The sequence below is a fragment of the Bubalus kerabau genome, chromosome 4, assembly GCF_029407905.1.
Source record: "Bubalus kerabau isolate K-KA32 ecotype Philippines breed swamp buffalo chromosome 4, PCC_UOA_SB_1v2, whole genome shotgun sequence".
NCBI classification, from domain to species: Eukaryota; Metazoa; Chordata; class Mammalia; order Artiodactyla; family Bovidae; genus Bubalus; species Bubalus kerabau.
The window spans coordinates 103,186,161-103,211,648 of record NC_073627.1 but is presented as its reverse complement, the minus strand read 5'-3'; the positions used below and the strand labels follow the sequence as shown (position 1 = coordinate 103,211,648).

General features: G+C 43.2%; 1 protein-coding gene and 1 long non-coding RNA gene across 18 annotated transcripts in view; one reads left to right on the top strand and one right to left on the bottom strand.

Moving 5' to 3' along the window:
- Window positions 1-19,926, top strand: part of KDM4C (lysine demethylase 4C) — a 405,440-nt gene extending 385,514 nt beyond the window's left edge. For 14 of the 17 annotated variants that reach the window (XM_055578102.1, XM_055578093.1, XM_055578090.1 and 11 more), the window contains 3 exons: window positions 7,886-8,005; window positions 11,699-11,791; window positions 18,861-19,926. In XM_055578102.1, coding sequence (XP_055434077.1) covers window positions 7,886-8,005; window positions 11,699-11,791; window positions 18,861-19,037 — 390 coding nt within the window. In that variant the 3' untranslated portion in view covers window positions 19,038-19,926. Of the gene's footprint in view, window positions 1-5,786; window positions 6,080-7,885; window positions 8,006-11,698; window positions 11,792-14,283; window positions 16,280-18,860 lie in introns of those variants that run through there. The other 3 variants (XM_055578101.1, XM_055578098.1, XM_055578105.1) reach the window with 3 other exon arrangements.
- Window positions 7,329-25,488, bottom strand: part of LOC129650022 (uncharacterized) — a 98,860-nt gene continuing 80,700 nt past the window's right edge. The window contains exon 3 of the long non-coding RNA XR_008713541.1: window positions 7,329-7,466. This is a non-coding gene — a long non-coding RNA (uncharacterized LOC129650022). The remainder of the gene's footprint in view (window positions 7,467-25,488) is intronic.

The window sequence follows — 25,488 nt, the reverse complement described above, 5'->3', positions numbered from 1 at the left end:
AGCGTTGGTTCTCAGTGTGGCCGAGAGGAGGGATTGGGAGGTCATTTAGCCTGGACTCCACCTTGGACTGACTGAAGCAGAATTTTGTCAAGTGGCTAAAAATAGACTTAACTGCACTAGAGAAGTCTGATGGTGAATTTTTCAAAGCTGATGAATTTAACTTTATAGTTTATGTACCTTTTCACCAAGTAATTCTGGTTCTACAAGTCTATTCTAAGAAAACAGTCAGTAATTTGGACAAAGATTTATGGATAAAAATATACAATAGTATTATGGATGGTATGAGAAAAATGGAATGACCTATATATCTCACAATAGGAGAAGGCTTAAATTAATTGTGGAATATCCATAAATGTTGCATATATTCAGTAAAATGGAGTTTGTAAAGGATAATTAATAACTAAGAAGATCCTCTTAATTATAGGTGATCAGTAGCAAGGTACAAAATCATCCAAGTATGTAAAAGGGAAAATATGTGATTTCATTTATGAGGTGCTTACAAATAGCCAGATTCTATTTCAAATCCTAAAAGATGATGCTGTGAAAGTGCTGCACTCAATATGCCAGCCTCCTGAGAAATCTGTATGCAGGTCAAGAAGCAACAGTGACTACTGGACATGGAACAACAGACTGGTTCCAAACCAGGAAAGCTTTCCAATGGTGGTTACCCAGGACTGGAGGACCGGAAGTGGAGAGCTGTTTTTTTATATTTATTTATTTGTAATTGATTGATGATTGCTTTACAACATTGGTTTGATTCCTGTCATACAGCAACATGAATTAACCATAGCAGTACATATGTCCCTTCCCTACTCCATCCCTCTAGGTTGCTACATCGACTCAGTTTGAGTTCCCTGAGTCAAAGAGCAAATTTCCATTGGCTATCTGTTTACATATGGCAGTGTATATGCTTCCATGCTACTCTCTCCATTCATCTCACCCTGTCCTTCGTCTTCCCCGCCCTTTTCCACAAGTTTGTTCTTTCTGTTGCTGCTCTGTGAATAGGCTCATCAGTACCATCTTTCTTGATTCCATAAATATGCGTTAATATATGATATTTGTTTTTCTCTTTCTGACTTACCTCATTCTATATAATAGGCTCTAGGTTCATCTGCAGGAGGTGGAGAGTTATTGTTTATGGGTGTGGAGTTTCAGTTTGGGATGATGAAAATCTGAGAAGGAGGGTGGTGATGATTGTACAACCTTGTGAATATACTTAAGGCCACTAAAATGCATACTTGAAAATGGTTAAAGCGGCAAGTTTTATGTTTTGTCTGTTTTACCATGGTAGAAAGACCCTTCCCCCTCAAGTGCTGTGGGATGCGTGAGGACCACAGTGGGAACTGCACTGTGAGGTCTTCACGGCTGCAGCCAGGCCTGCTTCTTTAGGAAGAGGGCAGCTGTGGTCTCACATGAAAGAAAAGAAAGGCTGTGGCTATGAGGGAAGACATTTTATCTGTAGAGGAGGTCCGAATTTTTTTTTTTTTTAATGCATGGAAGCATAGAGAAGAATCAACATTATAACAGGATTTATATGTAGGTGATGAAAATATGGGTTAAGTTTGTTTTTCCATCTTTAAAATAAAAAAATCTATAATTTCCCCAAAGGATATAGAGTAGAAACTCAGAACAAAAGGTATTTGGAAACTACAAAAATCATACTGATGTTTGTCAAGTCTATGCCTAGCTAAATAAACTACTTGAAACTGTTCCAGTGGGGGGAAAAAAGAAAAATAATTTTAAAATGTTTTCTATCTTTGTTATTAGACTGACAGGTGTTAGTAAATTATTGCAACTTATATACACTTATATACAACAAGCAGTGCAAAATTTAATCCACATAATATGGTACGTCCCTTTTGAAGTCATCTCCTTGAGAACCCCCTCTAAAGGGCTACCACTGCAGAGACCACATCTTCAGACTGCAGAGTAATTGGAAACTTGGTTATTGTTCTTTAGTTGCTAAGTTGTGTCCAACTCTTTGCAATCCCTGCAGTATGCCAGGCTTCTCTGTCCTTCACTATCTACCTGGAGTTTGCTCAAACTCATGTCCATTGAGTCCATGATACCATCCAACCATCTCATCCTCTGTAGTCTCCTCCTCCTGCCTTCAATCTTTCCCAGCATCAGGGTCTTTTCTAATGAGTCAGTTCTTTGCATCAGGTAGCCAAAGTATTGGAGCTTCAGCATCAGTCCTTCCAATGAATATTCAGAATTGATTTCCTTTAGGATCGACTGGTTTGATCTTGCAGTCCACTGGGCTTTCAAGAGTTTTCTCCAGCAACACAGTTAGAAAGCATCAGTTCTTCAGCACTCAGCCTTCTTTATGGTCCAACTCTCACATCCATACATGACTACTGGAAAAGCCATAGCTTTGATTAAATGGACTTTCGTCGGCAAAGTGATGCCTCTGCTTTGTAATACACTGCCTGGGTTTGTCATAGCTTTTCTTCCAAGGAGCAAGCATCTTTTAATTTCATGGCTGCAGTCACTGTCTGCAGTGATTTTGGAGCCCAAGAAAGTACAACTTGGGGGCAGTCATGAATCATCTAGTGCCATGTCTTGTGAACAGGTGGGTGGTGCCATGAATATATTCCCTTCCTTTTTGAGGGATGGTTTTCCTTATAAGTCCTTTGAATGAGGATTAGGTGGTGTGGGAAACCTTCCATTTTTATATTCCACTGTTAAATCAAAGGATCTTTCCCCACGTTGTGAGGAGGGAACTGCCACCACCCAAACCTACCATTACTTATCTGTCAAGGTCATTAGCAGCAAGCAACAAAAACTAACTGGAACTCAGAGATTCCCTGGTAGTCCAGTGATTAGGCTTCTTCACTTTGATTGCCAGACCTGGGTTAAATCCCCGGTCACGGAACTAAGATCCCGCAAGCTGCACAGCGCAGCCAAAAACAAAACAAAAAGCTTACTGTAAAGTGATTTAGGCACTACAGGAACTTAGTGGAATGTTATTAGGACACCCACGGGATATCCAAGAATTCAGAAAAACAAGTCAAACAATAGGTGAGAAAGGGAGGCTGCTCAGCTGGGAGGTGAATAGGACCTGGTCACCTCCCCTTCTGGGGCCCTGGAGCAGGGCTCTGCCATCAACACACATGAGCTGCTGCTACCTTTGAGAGCATCCTCCTCCACTGTTTCTCTGCATCTCTGGTCACAGGTTCTACATCCTGGGCAGGTGGAGCCAAAATTGGCCTGACCCAGTCTGTACCTGCTGCCAGGGACTCTGGGCCAGGGCGTATCTGGGATCTTTCAGCATTTGTAATGGCACCTGAGCTCTGCCTTCCACTGAGAGTTCAAAAGGGAGAAGGGGCTTCAGAGGCTGAGGAGCCAAACCGATGACAGATAGCCAGGTTGATGAGCACATGCCTATCGTTTTGTTAATACCTGCCTGAGTCCAGTAATGAGCTGGTGATTATCCCCCAGTGCAGCGGCTGGCATCAGTTTACTCTCGGTCATTTAAGCATTTTCTGCATGGGGTATTGTCTGAGGTTCCAAACTATATGCTGATGAATTACTGGGATTTCATGTATCGTGTCTTCATCTCGTGTAATCAGACTGGTAGATGGGCTGCCTGCCCTGTGGATTTTACTTAGTAGAGTAGAGGCGGGGAGTGGGAGAGAGAGGAAGGTAGAGCATGCAAGGACAGCTGCTGCCTCTAGAGGTCCCTTTTAAAGGGCCTAGTCGGAGTTCCAAAATCACAGTGACTTTGGAATTCCGATAATCAGACTGGCTGTTGGGCTTTTCCCTTGTGTTAGTAGAGAAAGTACAGGGGTTTGGCATGACTTTGGCAAGAATGTGATATGACACCGTCCTGTCACTGGAATTGTGGCTCATCTCAGTCCTCTAGTCATAGGCAAAAGTCCGCTCTTGAGTGTGATGACTACTTCTGTCTTTCATTTTCACGTGCCTTGTGTAGTACTCTACCTGCAGGCTGACTGACAGCTCCAGACGCCAGCGTCCCTGTGGACAGAGCACTGGCAGACTTCAGGGGAGTTCACACATCCCTGGAGGCAGTGCAGCAGAGGGTAAACAGGTGTTTATGGCAGGTGAAGGCAGACTTCTTCTGAGAGTCTAGACGGCAGGTGGGAGAAATGCACTAGTCAAGGTTTTTAACGCATATACTTTTCCAGCAGAGGTGTTCACTTGTTCCAGCAACACACTAAGAGCTGCATCAGGAGGTCCATTCTATAATGCTTAAAAAACCATCCCAGTCACGTAGAGTGGAGGGCAGTGGCAACTGGAACCTCCAGTTGTAATGTGTGTCCCCAGAGGTTCAGACCACACTTGGAGAAGCTCTGCTTTGTTTGACTCCTCACGCACAGCGGGGACCTTTTATTTTTAACAGAAACCTTTTTTTTTCCCCCCTGCATGAAGTCTTACTCAGAAACCCAATCTATGAATCAAATACAAATTCTGTTCTGGTGGCTGAAGCTCACGCACTCCACATGGATTCCAGCCCTTGCAGGGACCCCTGAGCCCCCAGCCTACAGCAGTGGGGCTCAGTGTGACAGGCCTCCAGGCATGGGCATGACACCCTCTGTCTGTCTCTGCCTTGAAGAGCTGGACACCATTGACTCCTCTAGTGTCTCACACAGGTGGTCAGTAAATAGATATCAGGTTAGTGACTGTGACAGTTTGAAGGAACATCCAGCAGTTTCTGCACTGGAGGAGTCAGGCAAGCATAGATACCAAGCTTTTTAACTTCTTTTCATCAGTCCGCATACTCCTAATCCCATTCCTGTTTAAATGCTTTCTATACACCATGTAGTCATAGGAAGTTTGTGGCAGACTCAAGATTTGAGACCATTTCTCTATGGAGGAGACTAGGTGTTACAGAAATAAACTCTTTTGTGTTTTACTGTGAGCTGCTTTAAGCCCATTTGGAAGGTAATGCTACTCACTAAATGAAGTTATATGCAAATCTAAGTATATCCTCTTCCACCTAAAGGACCTAGCAAAGGGTGGGAAGTGCCACATCATGACTGAGAATAGTGTCGCCTGGTGGGGAAGGGGAAGGGAAACTCTCAAAACAGCCTTATGTTCTTGTGTTCTTCTCTGCAGCCTTATGTTCAATTTGGTTGGTTATTCTTCTTTATTCTTCTACTATGAATAAAGGAAAAAGAGCTCTGAAAGCAAGAAATTGGGAAAGCAAGCAAGATTGTCTCCCCTAGATTTTGACGTGAGAGAGAGTGAAGTGGCGGTGACTGATACATAGCAGTTAGGTGGGAGCTGAGCTGGAAGGGGTCTGTGAGCTCCGCTGCTTTGTGCCGAATTAAGATTTGCTGTGAGTCAAGTGTTTGCCGACAGTAAGAAACAAACTATCTCATACATTTAGTTCGGACACCTTTTCAAAAAAGAACTATCCCTCACTCTAAGGTTGCATACATTTTCGTTTACCAACAAGGTTGTGTGTTTATGATAAATGCCTTGAGTATCCTTTATACATCACTCAGGCCGTATCTCTGTGGCCATCGGCAACGCCTTGGTGATATGGTACCAGGAATTGCAGCTCAGGGTTAGTTTGGGGTAGTTATTCTAAAGGCTAGTAAACCTGTTTTGAAGGTCAAATCTGTAAAACTAAGGGCATAACTTCCCCGCTTGGAGGTGGCTTGTGGTGGGACTGTGGCTTCATATCCATCAAGGCCTTGACTTGCCTCTGTTGGGATTGAAGAAGGACCAATTGAAAGGGCCTGAGGGCAAGCAGTTAGAGAGAGAAGGAAGTCAGGGTTTGAAAACTTAAAATACCTCCTTTATTTGTAATAAAGCAGATGCTGGAGAATGTGGCTTACATCTGTGGGCGAAGGATTCTCCTGATACACTGGACCTGAGAATTAGGCCTTCTGGTGACCTGTGGTGCAGGACACCACCCATTCCCTCTGTGGAAGGAGCAGAGCAGCTCCACAGAAAGAAAGAAAGTGAGGGGCAAACCAGAAGTTACCCGCCTCCCGATTCCCCCAGCTCTGCTTTTCTTCCTTAAGAGGGCTTTGGCTATTCAGGGTCTTCTGTGTTTCCATACAAATTGTAAAATTGTCCTAACCTGAAACTAATACACTGTAAATCAACTATACTCCAATAAGAATTAAATTTTAAAAAGTGAATAAAAAAAAAAGCCAGGAGTTATTGCCCCCAGTAGTGCTTCCTCCACATGGAGAAAATCTTTAGATGAAGGAAGAAACATACTCTTGTTCTCCCTCTGCCCCCATCACCAAAGCATCTGGGTTTTAGCTCAGAGTTATCCCAGAGCTGATGTAGCTTCCTAACCCAGGAGACCAGACAGTGTCTATTTAGAACCTTCCAATGTTCTTAGTACCAGGTTCATCTTGGGAAGGGAAGGGAAATGAAAAGTGATATGATAACCCTGGGAGCTTATATAGAATACAGTTCATCTTACCTTTTCAATTCTGCATTGCCTGAGGTCAAATATTATGAAAGCCAATAAGAAACGTATTTTAATTTGACTAAGTTTGATGCAGACTATCAACTCTGCAGAGCCTCTTCTTGTGTTTGTTTGCCTATAGCTTTAAGTGGAAGCATAGTCTGCAGTGAGAAAGTATACATACTTGCCACGTATACTCTTGAATCCAGCAATAACTCAGGAATCGAACCCAGGTCTCCCACCTTGCAGGCAGATTCTTTGCCATCTGAACCACCAAGGAAGCCCAGTAAAAGGACCACTCCTTTATGAAGCAAACTTTCTGTTAATAATGCGAAGTAATATAGGGTGGGTTTCTAATCATAAACCACTAAGTATTTCCTGTGTGTGCCTCTCATTTTAAACCACAGGATCATGCCCAGTCTGCATTTATAACTTGACTAGTCAAGTGTGCATTTCAGTCAGTGAGATTGGCCTCATCGGTAAAATACCAGGATTAGCAAAACATGAATTGTTAAATGTGCAGAAAGTTTATCAAAGTAGTCAAGTATTTAATTCCTTTGTATTAAAATTTTATTGTCATACTCAATACATACAAATTTAAGTTTGCAAACTGTATCTGTAAACTAACCCTGTGCCCCACAAAAAAGGATTTTCCAGGATGAACTACTGGGGGATTTACTCAAGAGTTGCTGCCTGAGGAGGAGGTGGAGTAGAGTGGAAGAAGTAAAGTAAGAAGACTGGTCATAGGTGTCCCCATGATCACCCATGAAAGGAGCGGCCAGTCAGTGAATGAGAGATGCAGGCAGAAGGCCTGTTGAGGCAGGTCCAGGGTTCTTCAGAAAAGGGCCGCTAAACAGGACAGCACCTCGCAGCCTCACCCGACACACTCGATATTCCTGGCACTTTCCCTTGCTGCTGCTTCAAGACCTGCCAACTCCAGTGATGGTCTGCTTTTCTTCTGGCCCCGGTGTCCTCAGTTCTTTGTCTCTTACCCAGCTTCATTTCTCCAGAGCTTGCTTGGAGACTCAGTTTCCTTGTCAGTAAAATAGGGCCAATTCATAGTCTCTGCCTACTTCATGGAATGATTGTGGGGATCAGATGAGATGTATGTTAAAGCATTTTGTTGACTGCAAGATGCTGTATAAATGTCAGGTGTTATAAATCATTAACCAGTCTATTTTTCAACCAAAGCAGTTTCTATGCACATTTTACTTACCCTCTGAACAATTCTCTGTCAAATAGCAAATGTAAATGCTGATGTTTCTTCCTTCTTGGATTATGGTGGTTCCTTTGCAACTTTATGATCTAGGCTGAATCTTTAAGCACTCCTTTGGCTCATAACTCTTCCCCTGAACACCCATGCAAGATCATAATCCATAAAACACAGAGGCAATAACTCCTTTTAATTGCCAGGAGTTCATCATTTGCTAAGTTCTAAATGCAGTCACTTAGACATTTGCCTTGAAAAGCCCGACTCCGTTTATTCTGCAGAGCCGAGACTGTGTGAAGCTAGGCCCTCCTGCCGAGGGGGAAGTCGTGCAAGTCAAGTGGCCTGATGGCAAACTCTACGGGGCCAAGTATCTCGGATCAAATGTTGCCCACATGTACCAGGTGAGTGCTGCCCTGGGTGTGATGCTTGCTGAGACAGGAGAAACCAGAGGGCAGATGGTATATCCAGTGTGCTATGGGTCAAGAAGCTAGAATTTAGAACACCTGCTGTTTTATAAAAAAGGCAAAGTTTCAAAGACTGATGACCCAGATAATAGAGTTTTATTCTAGGAATAATAAAGTTCTATACTGGGAAACTAATAACATTTGATAAATGGATTAATAGTCAGGAGTATAGTTAGGTCAGAAAGATGATCAACTGGATGATAAGCTGCTTTCTTGTGTTTCTGTTGTATGGGAAAAGAGTAAGTGGCTGGATTATTGAACCAAGCCAAGTCAGTGATGGCTGTTCATCACTCAGCAGCCCCTGAATGGGTGGCTTTTCCCGGACAGACGTCATCCCCGTTAACATTTCAGCAAACCTAAGCCAGTGGTGCCTCAGCACAGATGGAGCCATTTGTGCACCCAGGCGTGCATGCCTAAGTCGCTTCAGTCATGTCTGACTCTTTGCAACCCAATGGACTGTAGCCTCCCCAGGCTCCCCTGTCCATGCGGATTCTCCAAGCAAGAATACTGGAGTGGGTTGCCATGTTCTCCTCCAGGGGATCTTCCTGACCCAGGGATCAAACCTGTATCTCTTAGGTCTCCTGCATTGGCAGGCAGCTTTCTTTATAGGATGCTTTTGTGATGAAAAGTACAGTTGTCAGTTGGGAAGTCTGTTCACTGAACAACTGTATATATGATTTTAAAAACACATGTATACAATTAAAAAGTCTTCCCTGGTGGCTCAGACAGTAAAAAAGATTCCTGCATTGCAGGAGACTGGGGTTTGATCCATGGGTCGGGAATATCCCCTGGAGAAGGAAATGGCAACCCACTCCAGTATTCTTGCCTGGAGAATTCCATGGACAGAAGAGCCTCGCAGGCTACAGTCTGTGGAGTCACAGAGTCAGACACAACTGAGTGACTAACACTTATACAATTAAAAAATGAACTATATCCCTATTAGAAATTAGGATGAATTAAGCTCTAATAAGAAAAACAACATGGATGGCACATGTGCGTTTCTATTCCTTCAGAAAGACTTTTATTTTTTTATATTTTTTTTATTTATTTTTTTAATTTTATTTTTAAACTTTACATAATTGTATTAGTTTTGCCAAATATCAAAATGAATCAAGGAACAGATTTATTAGAACCAGTACATTATAGTACTTCTAGTAATGTGATGGCAGAAATCAGCATTCTCAAGCAGTAGTGTAAAAACAGGAAGACTGAAGTAAAAGGAGAAAAAGCAAGAAGGTTCAGGCCTGTTAAGTTAAAAACAGCTTGAGAATGATAAGACTTCCAGTTTCCTCAGCGAAATTGTTCAAAGACTGATAAGGGGCTTGGGCTTAAATGGAAAAGAACATTAAAAGACTGCACCAAAAACTGGAGCACAGTGTAATTAGCAGTGTTCGAAGACGTTTGGAAAACTTAGGGAAGGACATTTTTTAAGGTGTAGAAAAAGCCAAGGGCAGTGTGTGTGTGTGCGTGCACGTGCGTACACACTTGAGTGTGTGTGTACACTATAAAGGCCATTTCCCCCTCTATATTGGTGACAGTGTTAAGTTGCAGATTGAGGTCATTTACAGCAGGTTAGGTGTGGGAGCGTTTTTGTGTCAGAATGTCCAAAATCAGGCAAAAATTAGAAGACAGGCTGGTAATACTGGAGTCTCCTAGAAAAGAGCTTTACTACATCATTCAAAAGAAAATACATTTAATTAAACAATACATGCAAAAGTGAAGCATCTTACATGTAGCAAAGCTGTTAGCTACATGAAAAGTATCATAATGAGGACATGTTGAAATTCTGGCTAATTAGTAATCAGTGTGTTAACTTCAGTCGAATTTATGATGGCCTATCAACATAGAATAGTGAGCATATTTATAGACTCAATGAAAAAGTTAAGACTAATATTAAAATTGTCTCTCGAGTACAAATAGTACTTTAAAATTCTTCATTAAACCAAGTGGCCTTTTGAGGTAATTTTGTGTTTTGTGTCTAATTATTCAGCTTCACCATTGACTAAGCAAAGACATTTATAAAAATAGAACCAAAATACCTATTGCACAGTGCCAAGTATCCTAGGTATATGCATTTGGGGGTCCTCACAGTAACTCTCCAAGATAGGGTTTTTGAATCCTATTTTACAAATGAGGGGGAGAAAGGCTCAGCAAATTTGATAATTTGTCCAAGTGTACAGAGCTGGTAAAGAGAAGAGCCAGAATTTACTCTCTGCTCTGTCCAAACTCTGGCGAACAACCATTCCAGCCTTTGAGGGACTGTCCTGGATTTTAGCACTGAAAATCTTGCATCCTGCGAGACGCCTCAGTCCTGGACAAACTGGGATGGTTGGTCACCATCCCATAATTCCTCTGTTTTAAAACAGACTTTTTCTCTTTTAGAATTCTCAAATGATTGGCAACAGAAGAAAGGTAGGCACAGGTAGTTCTAGCTATGCGATCAAACTGTATAAATGGGATGACACCTTGGCCTAATTAAAGTTAAAAAAAACATTCTGTTGAAACAAGGCCAGGAAGAAAAGCCTTCCCATCTCAGCCTTCTGGGAACTAGCAGGGAGAGGGCCCCCGTGACCAAGACCTAATTCTGCCCCATTGTTTGAGCTCAGTCAGATGGGAGCAGTACATGGATAATACAAAGTTTAACTATATATTTTATCTTTAGTAGCTTTTTAAACTTCAGCAGATTGTTTTTATTAACATAGCACAGCTACATGATTTAATTCACCTTTTTAACAAGCATATATTTATTTCTTAAAAGAATTCAGACAGACAGAACATACTAGAATTAGATATTCTACCTCGATTGCATCCCTTTCGTTGTTTTCTTCTGGGAGAGTTCATGTGGGATTAAGCCTAGATCAGGATCACTTTGAATAGGGTGTTTGATGAAGTTCCCCAGATTATGTTTCTGTTATTCAATGTCACTTACTTTTTCTCTAACAAAACAGCATAAAATATTGAAAAAAATAGATAATGAAAATACTTCCATTTGAATAGCTTGGAAAAACAAGTTTTAAACATTTTCATTTAGATGGTTATATATTTTCACACATTGACATGGTTGACACATGAGGTTGAGGGGAACCTGAGATTTTTCTGGCCTTTTGGTTGAATTTAACAAAAGTGAGTTTTGAAAGTTAAAGTTCTATAAGAACTTGAGAAATTATTTTATCTGGGAGGATTATAAGAGTAAAATATGTCATCACTTTTTTCTCAAAGAGAAAACACCCTCCCTCTTAAGTCATCAGAGCATCTTAAAGAAACAAAGAGCGCCGACAGGCTCCACCAGCCTTAGTGCTAAACTGGCCACAGTCTCCTGTTCTGAGAAATCATCTGAGCAGCAGTTATTTTTCTTTTTTTGCTTTGGGGGCATAAAGTTTTCATATCACATATTCCAGGACACTAATTTTCAAGAATTTTGGCCTGTTTGAAACATGCTTTGTTCTTAGTCTGATAAGGGAAAGAGCTTTTCTCCCTTCCTTGGCTGTTGGCTAGTTCTCTTGGTTTGTTCTGTTTGAATCCTTTTTCTCTTTTTTTGGTGTGTGTGGCTAATTGGAACCCTGAAGAAAATGGTGAATGCTTCTTGCTTTTTAAAAAATATACCATGCTCAATGCTTTATTTTTCATTAGGTTGAATTTGAAGATGGATCCCAGATAGCAATGAAGAGAGAGGACATCTATACTTTAGACGAAGAGTTACCTAAGAGAGTGAAAGCTCGATTTGTAAGTACTGGGTAATCTCTCTGAGGGGTCTGCCCTGTGAATCCCTCCTTTAGCACTGTTTCCTGAGCCCAGCGGAAACACACTCAGGCCTTTGGACTGATTTTTTAGGAAACCAATGCATCTTTTCCCTTATTGAAATCTATTTAATCCAAAGCAAATATATTTGATCAGAAACAGGGAAACCAGTGCAAGTTCCTCATTTTTCTTTCTAATGAGGTCAAATGATGCTTCTTGATGTTAACATTTGTTGGCATACAAAAAGTTATTGAGTACATATTCTGTGCAAGAGAACTGGGAACACACAAAGATACCATCAAGACATTTACAATCTTGTTAGTGGAAGCCATGTTAAAAGAAGGCTTTCAGTGGGAGATTAATGGAGACTCAGTGTAGCAAACATGTAGTTTGCTGTAGCCTTATCATATACAGTGCAGCCTTGAACAGTGTGGGGAGTTGGGGTGCTGACGCTCCACACACTCACGTATGGCTTGTATAGTCAGACAACCAGCTGTGGGTCGTATAGTACGACCCAAAAAATGTGTGTATAAGTGGGCCCATGCAGTTCAAATCCATGTTTTCAAGGTCAACTATATTGATCAACTTCTCTCTCTCTGAAGGTTATTAATGGTTGTGTCAATTCATAATTAAATGAAACTCTCACTTTTATAAAAGAAGGAAGCCCAAATACTAGTTGTAGGAATAGTAAAGTGGTGGGTTTTTTTTGTTTTTGTTTTTAAAGCATTATTAGTTTCAAGCCCTGTACATACCATTAAAAGACAAACATGGACAAATAATCAAATTGAAGTTGTTAAAAAATATAATTCACAATAACTTAGTTTTCATTATTGTGTCATGAAATATTTTCTGGACCCTGAAATGAAGCCAGTTTTACTCATTTAGAATTACATACAGTGCATTTGTGAAGTGATAAACACTAAAGGAAATAAACACTAAAGGAAATTTGAATGAGGGGCTTTTTCTGACTAAAATGAATTTTTTTTAATAAATGGCATCCTTCATTTTCATTGCATGCTAATAATATACTTTTAGGCAATGATAGAGTTATCCTAGATTAGTTTGGAAAAACCATGTGTTTCCTTAAATGTTCACCTGTCTGTTCAGCCCCTCTCCTGTCAGGTGGGGTCCCGAGTCAACCACATCAGGGGTGAACTGAGTTTCTTCTCAGCTGCATCCTGAGGGGAAGGTCCTTCACGGTAAAACAATCAAGAGATGAGCGACAGTGCGGCCCGCCCAGTGAGGAAGCGTGACATGTAGGGAACCACATGCCTGAAATAGGTTAACTCTCAGATAATAAACAGCAGGGAAAGGGAAGATAAAGTATTCCTAGAGTAAAGACATCTATAAAACTGTAAAAGAGACCTAAAACCCTGGGTAGTTTGTCGGTGTTCTAGGTCTTGAAATCTCTTAAGAACAATTTTCCAGGGTGCTCGAGATGACTGTCTCTCATCCTGTTGCTTGTATTTCCCTCGGATTCTCCATCCCCTTCCCTTTTCTTTTTCTTTGTCAAATCACCTGGAGATTTAGAGGTTGGGAAATGGAGTAGGGAGCCCTCTGGAAGTCCCTCAGGTCTTTGGTTTTCTAATTCATGTATGATTAAGCATCCTACCAGCGGGGTCTTGTAGATTTCAAATGCCATCTCTTAATCACATTACAAGAAAGCTGCTCTGATCACAGTCTCTCGGTGCCACAGTAGGTTTGGCTCTAATGTCAGTGTGCTTTCCCATGCAGCTTTACTTGAGCACAGCTTCTGCGGATTCTAAGATCATCTCTCAGAGCAGTCACACCAAACTGAACTTTTATTTTTAATTTTCAGAGAAAAAAATTTTTAATTAAAAATATATAAATCACATAGATATTCTGAATCTAACCTGTTACGAGCCTAGTAGAAAACCTCTTCAGGAACAAAATCTAGTTTGCTCACAGTCACTAAATCCAGTTTGCCACCTCTGATTTTAGTGAATCAAAGACTTAACGTGCTTCTGTTGTAACAAACCAGCTTTTCCTTCAGGTTTGTGTATAACCCTCTGGCCCTTGGCTAGCCTATGAATGCTATTTTTTTTTTCCACTTGGTGAAACAAATCTAATTGGAAAACTTGTTGATGGAAAATACTTTATAATTAGAGGGGTTTTGTTGTTGTTGTTGTTGTTTTAAGGAAGGGCAGGTTGCAGCCCTCACTGGGAGGCCTTCATGTTTTAATGACTTCTGCTCACCCAGACACATGCTGACTTGGGGAGAAATTTTTCAAGAGAGTCAGCAGTCCACCTCGGTGATTGTGCTGGGTTCCTTCCCACTAACTTCAGAAACGGCCCCATTACCTTTTATTGTCTCACAGAATAACCATAGCAATGGTGCATAATTAACTGGCGCTGCTGGTAAATTGGTTTTATTATTAATTTGAGAGATTGACTTTTGCTTTCTTCACACAGTGGCAACACTTTCATAGATGTTTCATTTTCTTCTTTAACTTTAGCACTTATAAAATGGAAAGATTACTCAGAGGAGATGCTTTGCCAAGAATGAATGAGCCAAAACTGTTTCTTCCAACGACAGAGAGTGCCCAGCCCATCCACAGTCTCTTACTTTGCTTCCTGGGTGAAGCTGGGTAGCATCTGGGGGAAGCCACAGAGGGAGCCTGTCACCCTTGAGGACTGTCTCACGAACTGGCAGGGAACATGCTTGACTTTTAACCTGTGCCTGTTTTTAGTTTTCAAGCTTCTTTGTTCCATTGTTTGTCTCTTCTTCATGACTGATCACCTGTTTTCAAGCCTTCAAATCTAGGCTCTGCCTCTGTCACCACCCGGGGCGGGGGCCTCCATGACATAATGAGGTGTACTGTACATTGGTGGCATCTCAATAAAAACCAGTTGGGAACACATTGAAGGGGAAAAAATAGGGAATTAGGAAGGAAAAATAGTGCTTTAAGCTTTACAGGAAGGAGGAATCAAGATGGCAGAGGAGTAGGACATGGATCCCACCTCCTCCCACAGATATGTCCAGAGGGGTTTGCACAGAACATCTACTGACTACTGGCAGAAGACCTCAGACTTCTGAAAGGGCAAGAAAACCTCCATATAATTGGTTAGGATGAAAGAAAAAAAAAAAAGAGAGAGAGAGAGAAAGGAGTGGGGACAAGACCTGTGTCCCAGGGAGGGGGCTGTGAAGGAGGAAAGGTCCCCTCACTGGACAGGTGCCAAGCTTCAGAGCCTCAGAGGAGAGCGCAGCAACCAGCTTCTGGAAGGCAAAACAGAGAGTGACCCACACTCCCTGGTAGTAGATGCTTATGCGCTGGCCCAGGCAGGGGCCAGGTGCTAAAGCTTGGGCTTCAGAGGTCATACCCAGGGAGAGGAGTGGAGTTGGCTACACGCAGACAACCTGTAGAGGCTGGAATATTGCACTTGAGGCTGCACACGGAAGAAGCCTGGGCCCTCAGAGAGGCGAGGACCCATTGTTGAGCACCACGCAAGGAGAGGGGCGGGAACCGCCAATGGAACTCCGTTCCCTGCGCATGCTCTCAGGCAGCAGATGCCACCTACAAATTCCAGGGGTAGGCATGAGCGAGCACCACCATTGTGAGCTTCAGAGGTGGGCATGGACCACTGAGAGAGCCGGGAGCAGATGCCAGTCACTGCCCCTGCCATCCAGGGAGCATGTGTGGGCAGCGGGCAGGGGCCAGTCACTGCGCCTGCTGTTCCGGAGTCTCAGGGGCTGCTGCTGGGAGCCCCACAAGCCGGTGCCGATTGCTACCCGTGTACTTGGAGTGAGTGTGGGCTGCCAAACCTTTGTTGTTGTTGTTCAGTCACCAAGTCATGTCTGACTCTGCAACCCCATGGACTTCAACATGCCAGCCTTCCCTGTCCTTCACTATCTCCCGGAATTTGCTCAAATCCATGTCCATTGAGTCGTTAATGCCGTCCAGCCACCTCATTCTCTGCCATCCCCTTCTCCTTTTGCCTTCCGTCTTTCCCTATGTCAGGATCTTTTCCCATGATTGGCCATTTGCCTCAGGTGGCCAAAGTATTGGCATACCCCACATGAAGGGTATAAGAGCCAGCACATGCTGAGGAAGGAGACAGAAGCATCCAAACTAAAAGTAGCCCCTCAACTCCAGACAAGACAGCAGAGTAGAAGGACTTCAGCTCATGTCCTGTCATGAAAACACCAAAATCACAGCTAAGTGCTGAATAACCATCAGCAAAAAAGACTGGAACCTACCAAAAAAGATATTTTACATCCAGAGACAAAGCCACAACAAGATGGAGTGAGAGTCCAGAGCCCCAGGTCAGGCTCCCCAGCCTAACACTCTGGCATCAGGAGGAGGAGTCCTCAGAGCATTTGGCTTTGAAGGCTGGTGGGGCTTGAGGGCAGGTGCTCTACAGGACTGGGGCAAACAGAGACTCCACTCTTGGGGTGCACACAAGACTTCACATGCAGTGGGACCCAGGGCAAAGCAGTAACTCATAGGAGCCTGGACTAGGCCTACCTGTGGGTCCTGGAGGGTCTTCTGGAGAGGAGGGGGCCCACTGTGGCTCACTATGGGGGCAAGGACACTGGTGGTGGAGGCCCCGGGGAATATTGATCACTGTGAGCTCTCTTGGAGGTTGCACTTTTAGCACCAAGATCTGACCCCACCTAACAGCCTGCAGGCTCCAGTGCTGAGAGGCCTCAGGCCAAACAGCCAGCAAGGGGGAGCACGGCCCACCCATCAGCAGACAGACTGCCTAAGCTTATACTGACCTCACAGGCACCTCTAAACACACCCTTTGACACATCTGAGTGAGGTACCACTTCACAAAAGTCGGAAGGGTCATCATCAAAAAATCTACAATCAATGCTTGAGAAGGGATAGAGAAAAGGGAACCCTCCTACGCTGTTAGTGGGAATGTAAATCAGTACACCACTGTGAACAGTATGAAAGTTCCTTAAGAAACATAAGGTAGAGCTACCATATGACCCAGCAATCCCACTCCTGGCATATATCTGGAGAAAACTGTAATCCACAAAGACACATGCACCCCAGTGTTCACTGCAGCACTGTTTACAATAGTCAAGTCATGGAAGCAACCTAGATGTCCATCAACAGAGGAGTGGATAAAGAAGATGTGGGGGGGGTGTGTGTGTGTATATATATACTGGAACGTTACTCATAGAAAGAATAAAATAATTCCATTTGTAGCAACATGGATGGACCTAGAGATTATAATAGAAGACAAATATCATTATGATACCACTTATAAGATAATTCAACTGAACTTATTTACAAAACAGAATAGACTTCAAAAACAAAAGTATGGTTACCAAAGGAGAAATAGGGGGAGAAAGGATAAATTAGGAGTTTGGAATTAACATATATGCACCTACTACATATAAAATAGAGGATCAACCAGGACCTACTGTATAGCACAGGGAATTCTCAACATTCCAGAATGACCTATATGGAAAAAGGATGGGTACGTGTACACGTGTAACTGAATCACTCAGCTGTGCACCTGAAACCAACACAATGTTATAGATCAATGACAGTCCAATATAAAATAAAGGTTAAATTTTTTTTAAAAAAAGTAAACTTTACTGGAGCATAACAGAAAAAGCGCACATTCCTTTGCCTAGCTAACACTTACTGAGCAGTGACTGTGGCAAAGTACATTGCTTGGTGTGGGAGCACATGTAAAATTCAATTTATAGTCCCTGATACGCTCATCTTCAAGGGATCCAAGGAACCTCTGATGGGGCATCACCTACCCCTCATCTCGGCCCATGCCTTCATTCTACTACATTGACACATAATGTGTTCCAGGAATCCAAAAGAAGGAACCTCATTTTTGTCAGTCACAGAGAAGACAGGATATCTTCTGTGCAAACAGTACATTTAAAGACAGAGGCTGGAGACAATTAAGTGTGACCAGGAATTGCAAATAAGTCAGTCTAATCCAAGCATGGGGTAGGATTATGTCCGGTTATGTACATCCAGCCTGAAAGTACAGCCGTCATCTTGAAGGCAGTGAGGCTACTGAAGATCATAAGCAGGGGTGTCATGTAGTCAGAGAGTGTAGAGACATTTCTTACAGTAGTTCTGTGAGACTAGGGCGCAGCACTGTTACAGTGGATTAGCAGAGGAAGCGTGAGGGCCTGCACCATGGGGTCAGTAGGGTTAAAGAAGAAAGGAGGGAGGGCTTCGGGGTCCTGGACAGGATGGGGACAAGGGGAAGTTTACAAAGACCTTACATCAAATCGACAAAGTTAGATTTGATGGGGGTAGTGCTGCCATTAATGGAATTTAGGAAGGACAGCAATGGAGAAAGAAGACTTGTTCATTCTAGGATAGGAAGATTCTAAGTGCCTCCAGGATAAACATTCTGAGATGCCTGCTGGGTAGTTGGACATGCAGGCTTGAGCACGGGGGGAGGTATGAACCAGAGTAAGACATGGGAGTGTCTTTAGAATGATGTCAAAATTGAAGTTGAGTGTGGCTTGGTAGGCCCGGGGAGCATATGTAGAGAGGAAAAGTCCACACGCAAAGCCTCAGGGCCGTCAGAGTTGAGCAAATAGTTAAGGGGAGCCCCTGACACATGAACAGTGAGCAGTCAGAGGACGAGGAAGAGGGCTTACAAAATGACAGAGAGCTTCATGCAAGAGTGAGGTGACAGAGAAATCATATACATTTAGGGTAGAGGAGTGTCCTAGGAACCAGGACAGTTGCAAGGAAGTGGTGGGAACAGAGACCCAGAGGTAAGTAGGAATAAGAGTGAATTAGAGCCGACTGTGGACAAGTCAGTCACATACCTGGTCAGGCAAGGGCATGAATAGTCTGGGAGACTTAAATGAGAAGACTTTAGTTCTGCTTGTGTTGAGGAAAGTCCCCGAGGGCTGGAGATCCTGAAGAAAAGGAGGCTAAATGGAAGTAGATGGGGGTGGGGAGGCACTCATGACCCCTGGTGTGGCCTTCTCCTAAGGGGCCTCAGCCCCCTCCCCAGCCCTGACTGAGCCAGGCCTTTGTTCCTGTGAAGTCAAGTGCCTGCTCTTCTGCAGAGTAACACTGGCTGTTCTTAGTCCACAGCTTCTGACATGCGATTTGAAGACACGTTTTATGGAACAGACATAATCCAAGGGGAAAAAAAGAGACAGAGAGTGCTGAGCTCCAGATTCAAGAATGAATACGTGGATGACCCCGTCTACCGCACTTTCTTGAAGAGCTCTTTCCAGAAGAAGTGTCAGAAGAGGCAGTAGTCTACCTACATTGCTCTGCAGGCCACAGAATGACTTGGGCAGAAGAGGACCGAGGAAGGACAGCCTGGGGCTGTGCCGTGTGTTTCACTGGGGTAGGTGACAGGCTGTGTCTCTGACAGTGGAAAATCAGGCTCCCCAGAGTGTGGTCACCAGAACCGCAAAATACGCATTATTAATTGGATACCACAGTCTGAAGCTGTCTCCTAGTCTTGCTTTCACTTCTTAGCAGTTGTCTCCTTTGATCCCAAAGAATTTTTCTAAGTGAAGGAAATCACTCACCAAAAAAAGCCACTGCCAGAGGAGGTGGATCCCCACACACAGCTTTTAGGTGTAAGAACGAACAGAGACCACTCTCCTCCCTGAGCAAGTGGGGGCCTCCAGGCCCAGGTGGGAGGGTAGTAACATATATTTTCCACAGTCAGGGAAGGACTCTCACTTATTTGTTTTAAATAGAAGTTTTTATAAAACATTTTTAAAACACAAATGGCATGTATGGTAATGAGATTTACCCGTGTGCTATCTGTATTTCCCTTGTACAGAACTTTTACATTTTTTTATATCCCTTTTACTTTGGGTGGTGTCTGATGAGAACTGAGTTGTTGGCCTCTGTGAAATTTTTGGCTCTTGAGAAAGAATCCTTATGAATTGTCTGGGAATTTTATATATTTAAAGAGGGAGATCTGGGGCTGTTATTTTTAAACACTTTTTTTTCATAATACATATTCTGAGTAGATATTTATAAATATGTTTCTTTCATTATGTGTTTATAAGATTAGAGTTAAAAATAAATATGCCTCGATGCATAGTTTTGAGGTAATATGATTTTTCCTTTTTGAAACAGCTTGAAAATGTACTAGTGTTTAAAAATAAAGATTTCCATTTTCTCCAATTCTGTCTTCTAACTTGCTTATTTGTCTAGGTTTAAACCTATAGAAAACAAGTTTTGTTTGTGAGCTGACTATGAAGACATTATGGGGCCCCGGCTTCAGACCCTTCTTCCCTCACTGACTTTGTCCATAACTGTGGATGCACTGCCAGACATGTATGGCTGTATCGCTGGGGATAAAGTCTCCTCTGCCTGCTTGTGGTGCCTGTTGAAGTGTTTTCCTCAGCTCCTCCTTTGGGCCTGAAAGAAACCTGAGCACCTGGAGTCTCAAACTCTTTTCATCACGGGTCTCTTGGTCCTCAGCTTCGCTGGCAGGGGCTTTATGGATCCTCCAATCCCTTCCATCACTTTGTAGATGGGGGTGGAGGAGAGACAGGGAGAGGGCTTGCCCACGGTCACACAGTGATGCTTCAGTAAACTGTGGCCACAGTGATACAGCATAACCAACAACTGCAAAATCTCAGTGCCCTGTGGCGAGACACACTGCTTTTGCTTATGAGCCTGCAGATTGGTTGATCAAGGCTGGGCTTGGCTGTGCAGCTGTGCTAACCTCAGCTTGGGCCAGCTCACACGTCTTCTTCATGTGTCCCCATCAGCCCGTTGGACCTAGTGGGCTAGCCCAGATTTGATCTTCTCTGGTCACTGGCAGAGGCAGAGAGGCCAACCAAATAAGTGAATTTTAGGTCTGATGTTGGTTAACATCCTGTGGCCCAAAGCCCAGAGCCAGGGATTAGAGGGCATTTCAGAGTTTCGTGGCAAAACGTGTGGATGTATCGTGTTACTGGGTAGAGAGTAGAGAACTGAAGCATCATGACAGCCACAGCTGAAGCTCAGCTCTGCAGACCTCTAGTTGGCTGACATTCTGTTTTCCAGAGTGCCTCGTGGCTGAACTCTGAGCTGGGGAAGAGCCCATCAGCCATATTTTTACAAGGACTGAGCACTCCACATTCTCTGCCAGTATAGTCGTATATTTTATCAAGCAATCAAGCTTGCCTTTTGTATCTCCACATTTTGAATGGAACTGACCTGCTCTCTCCACAATATGCCAGGAAAGTAGGCCTGTGTAAGGCATTAAGAGGAATTAATCTAAATAGGATCATTTGTTTTGTACAAGTTTGCCTGTCAGCAAGATTTCTGATTGGTTGCCACAGGGAGAAAATGTGCAGAGTCCTATGTGATCTCAAATACAGCTGTTTTTTATGGTCTCACTTAACTAATGTTCCTATAATCAAGTACAGCTGTATATGGCCTAAGCAAAATAGTGTCGGCCACAAATACACTCTGGCTCTTGAGAAAGACACCTTTGTTTCACTGCATTCCGCATGAAGTCGTTATTAGCTCTCTGACCAGACAAATCAGTAAAGCTTTTTCGCTTACTGTGACACCTCAATTGTAATTTTAATTTCTTTGCGTTACACTAACTGCATTTTTAGTGTGCACATGTAGCGTGAAATCAGTTGAAGTCCTTCTAGTATTAAAAAAAAAAAATTGCTGGCTGTGACAATTCTAATGTAATTCTAATTATAAGCCCTTTCTCTGGAGATTAGAGGATTAGTAAAACTGCCTGGCATATTTCACAACATTTTAGTTCCTTTATATGTGTTTGAAATGAGAACAATGTGATTCTTGTCAATTTACTTTTATTAAAGTACTTTTGTTTAGTTCATCTAAAGAGAAATTGAAAAGAAGTATCTACTAAAATATCACATGACTTCACAAATGCATTATAAATTGCTCCTGGGTAAATGGCATATGAAAATGGAAGATGCAGAATAAAAACACACATAGGAGTGAATGGACCTGCCACTTTGCCCTGTACCCGTGCAATGTGAGGCAAGGCTGAAACATGTTTGTTCCTGTAAATGACCCAGAGGTCTTACAAGTAATCATACTAGGGGAGCATATGCTGCAAGATCATGTTGTGTTTCATTTTTGCCTTTAAGTAAAAAGGATCTGAAATGAAACAATCTTCATTTTACATACTAATCAGCCCCCAAAACTTGAAGCAAAATAGAAATTCTGAGACATACTCATTACATGAGTAACTGGTTGGTTGCAAAGACTCGATTTTACAACAAACTGCTTCTGAGAATTTATATGTGCATCATGGGAAGTATCTTGAATTCTCTCACCCAGTATATTGTCGAGACATACACCACTGAGTGGCCTCTGAGGAGCCTGAACTGTCCAGCAAGTGTGCTGAAGACTCAAACGTCATGCTCCATCCTCAGAAGGTACAGGTCCACTTGAAGAAATGGAAGTTCATCAGTGATATTAATGATGTACTGAGCATCTATTGTTAAACACTGCCTAGTAGGCTTCTTAGTGGTATTTATCTTACTTAGTCTCCCCCAAAAAATCAGCAAAGGAAGTACTCTCCTCTTTCATAGAGGGAAACTAAGATTCAGAGAGGTTAAGTAGCTTTTGAATCACTTGACCTCGATGCATGAAGAAAAGCGAGGATTCTAAACCTGACACAATCAAATAACACTGGATAGATGACTCTGAAGCTCAAAGACAAATTAGCACTAGAGATATAAATAAGGAAGTCATCATCTTCATTTTCTTTGAAAATAACATGAAATTTACCTTCTGGTAAAGGCAAAACTATTGGAGAAGGAAATGGCAACCCACTCCAGTGTTCTTGCCTGGAGAATCCCAGGGACAGGGGAGCCTGGTAGGCTGCCGTCTATGGGGTCGCACAGAGTTGAACACGACTGAAGCGACTTAGCAGCAGCAGCAGCAAAGGCAAAACTATAGGATCAGAAAAGAGATCTCTTGTTGCCAAGGACTGGAAGTGAAGGAAGGAACTGACAACAGAGGCTCAGCTTGAGGAAACGTTTTGGGGTGATGGCAATATTCTTTATCTTGACTGAGGTGGTGGTAATAGGACTGTATGTCGAAATTCACAGAACTGAACACAAAAGGTAGATATTACTATGTGTAAGTATCACCTCAATAAACTTGCCTTAAATAAATAAAATCTAGTGGAATGGTGGTCAAGTAACTTGGGAGAGAACATGCTGAATGAGATGAGAACAAGATATGAAAAGAAACCAAGAACCCTGGGAAAGAACTACATATACCTGAGTTGTGAATGAGCACTGAAAGGGGACAAGAAATGGGAAACCAGGATGCTGTGATGTCATGGACATCAACAGAAGATGGTACTGCAAAAAGGAGAGGGGTCAACAGAGGGAAAATGCTAGACAGTCCTAGATCACGTAGTTGTTCATTAGGAGAACACTGGTGTCTTTCATGAGAGCATTCCACATGGTTTCAGATGAGAAGCCTAGATATATTCAAATAGGTGAGAGGAGATCAAGATGGCAGAATAGATGGATGTGGAGCTCACCACTTCCCACAAATAGATCAAAATTACATGTGGAACAATTTTCACAGAATACCCACTGAATGCTGGCAGAAGATTTCATACAACCAAAACACAAAGATTACCATGTAACTGGGTAAGGATAAAAGTTTAAAAAAAAAAGAAAAAAGGATAGCATCTATGCCTCTGGGAGGGAGCTGTGAAAGTGGAGGGGTTCCCCCACTCTGGGAGCCTCCTTCACAATGGGGAGAGATCAGCAGGGACAGACAGGGAGCTTCAGAGGAGAGTGCAGCAACTAGCTTGCAGGAGGCAGAATGGAGAGAGAGCAGCATACCTGGTTCTGACAACCTCCGTGCTCTACCCTACACTCACTGCCTTGACTGTCCTCAGTGTGCACTGGCCATTATCCCCTTGATTGGGGGTGTAATTGGTGTGGCAGTGACCAGAGCCTGCACTGGATGTTGAGCAGGACCTCCTCTTTGGCATCAAAGAATTGTTTGGCATCACAGACCCTTCTGCTCCCAGTTGGAGTAGATGCTCCCTGATCTATTTCTGAGCTGCTGGTTGGGGTAGATGGGATGGGAGCATGTATGCTAGTAGATGAGCCAATGAGTATTCCTCCACAGGAGGTGTCCATCAGCAAGAGCTCATCTGCTGGTGCGAGTAGGGGGCTGGGTGCCAAAAGTCAGGCTTCAGTGGAGGGGTGTGGTTGGCTGTACAGAGTCAGCCTGAAGTGGGTAGGGTGTGGCCCAGACCAAAACTGGGAGGAGTGTGCAAAATGGAGCCCAGGTCCACCACAGAAGCCCTATTGTTACCACGCACATGTGAAGGAAGAGCCAGGGCCCCACCACAGCCGCCTCCTTCTCAGAAAGCTCACTGTGGGCAGGGCTCCACCTCTGCAACTACTGGGAACAAGCAAGCAGTTGCCCAAAACATGGAGGTAGGGCTGAAGCTAAGCCCTGTCTCGTGACTTTGTGATGTTGGTGGATTTATGCTGTTAGTGCCTTTGTAACTTCAGTGCCTGTGGGACATCCAAGAAGATTAATGGTGTTCCTGTGGGTGAGGTGGGCCTGGAGTTAGCAGCTGTGGACATTGTGGCCATGTGCCCAGGGAGGCCAGGCTGGGGCCTCTGGTGAATGTTTAGCTCCCATGACGTGTCCAGTTGAGTGACTATGTGACCACTAGTCCCTGGTACGCAGATCTGTGCCTATGGGTCTGTGCTGATGGCTTTCTGAGGGACATATGGACCAATTCCTTGGATTCCCATGGCTGAGGCAGGACTGATGGCAGCGCCAAGGATAGTGTATTTTGTGGGCCCACACAATGGGTGACAGACCCAGAAGGCAAGGATCGCAGATGGCTTTTGGAAGGTGGAAAAGGTAAGGAAATATTCTCCTGTGAAACCTCTGCTAAAGCATTTGACTACGGATCACAACAAACAGGAAAACTCTAAAAGAAATGGGAATATCAGACTACCTTAGCTGCCTCCTGAGAAACCTATATGCAGGTCAAAAAGCAACAGTTAGAACCAGACATGGAACAACAGACTGGTTCAAATTTAAGAATGGAGTCTGACAAGGCAGTTTATTGTCACCCTGCTTATTTAACTTATATGCTGAGTCCGTCCATCTGTGAGGTCGCTCAGTCGTGTCCGACTTTTTGCGACCCCATAGACTGTAGCCTACCAGGCTCCTCCGTCCATGGGATTTTCCAGGCAAGAGTACTGGAGTGGGTTGCATTTCCTATGCACAAGATAGAATGAAGATTACCCGGAGAAATATTAACAACCTCAGATGTATAGATGATGCCACCCTTATGGCAGAAAGTGAAGAGAAACTAAGGACCCTCTTGATGAAAGTGAAAGAGGAGAGTGAAAAAGTTGGCTTAAAACTCAACATCAAAAAACTAAGATCATGGCATCCATTTCCATCACTTCATGGCAAATAGATGGGGGAGAAAATAGAAACAGTGGCAGATTTTATTTTCTTGGGCTCCAAAATGACTCCAGATGTTGTCTGCAGCCATGAAATTAAAAGATACTTGCTCCTTGGAAGAAAAGCTATGACAAACCTAGATGGCATATTAAAACACAGAGACATCACTGTGCTGACAAAGATCCATCTAGTCAAAGTTATGGTTTCTCCAGTAGTTACAAAGAAGGCTGAGTACCGAAGAATTGATCCTTTAGAACTGTGGTGCTGGAGAAGACTCTCGAGAGTCCCCTTGACAGCAAG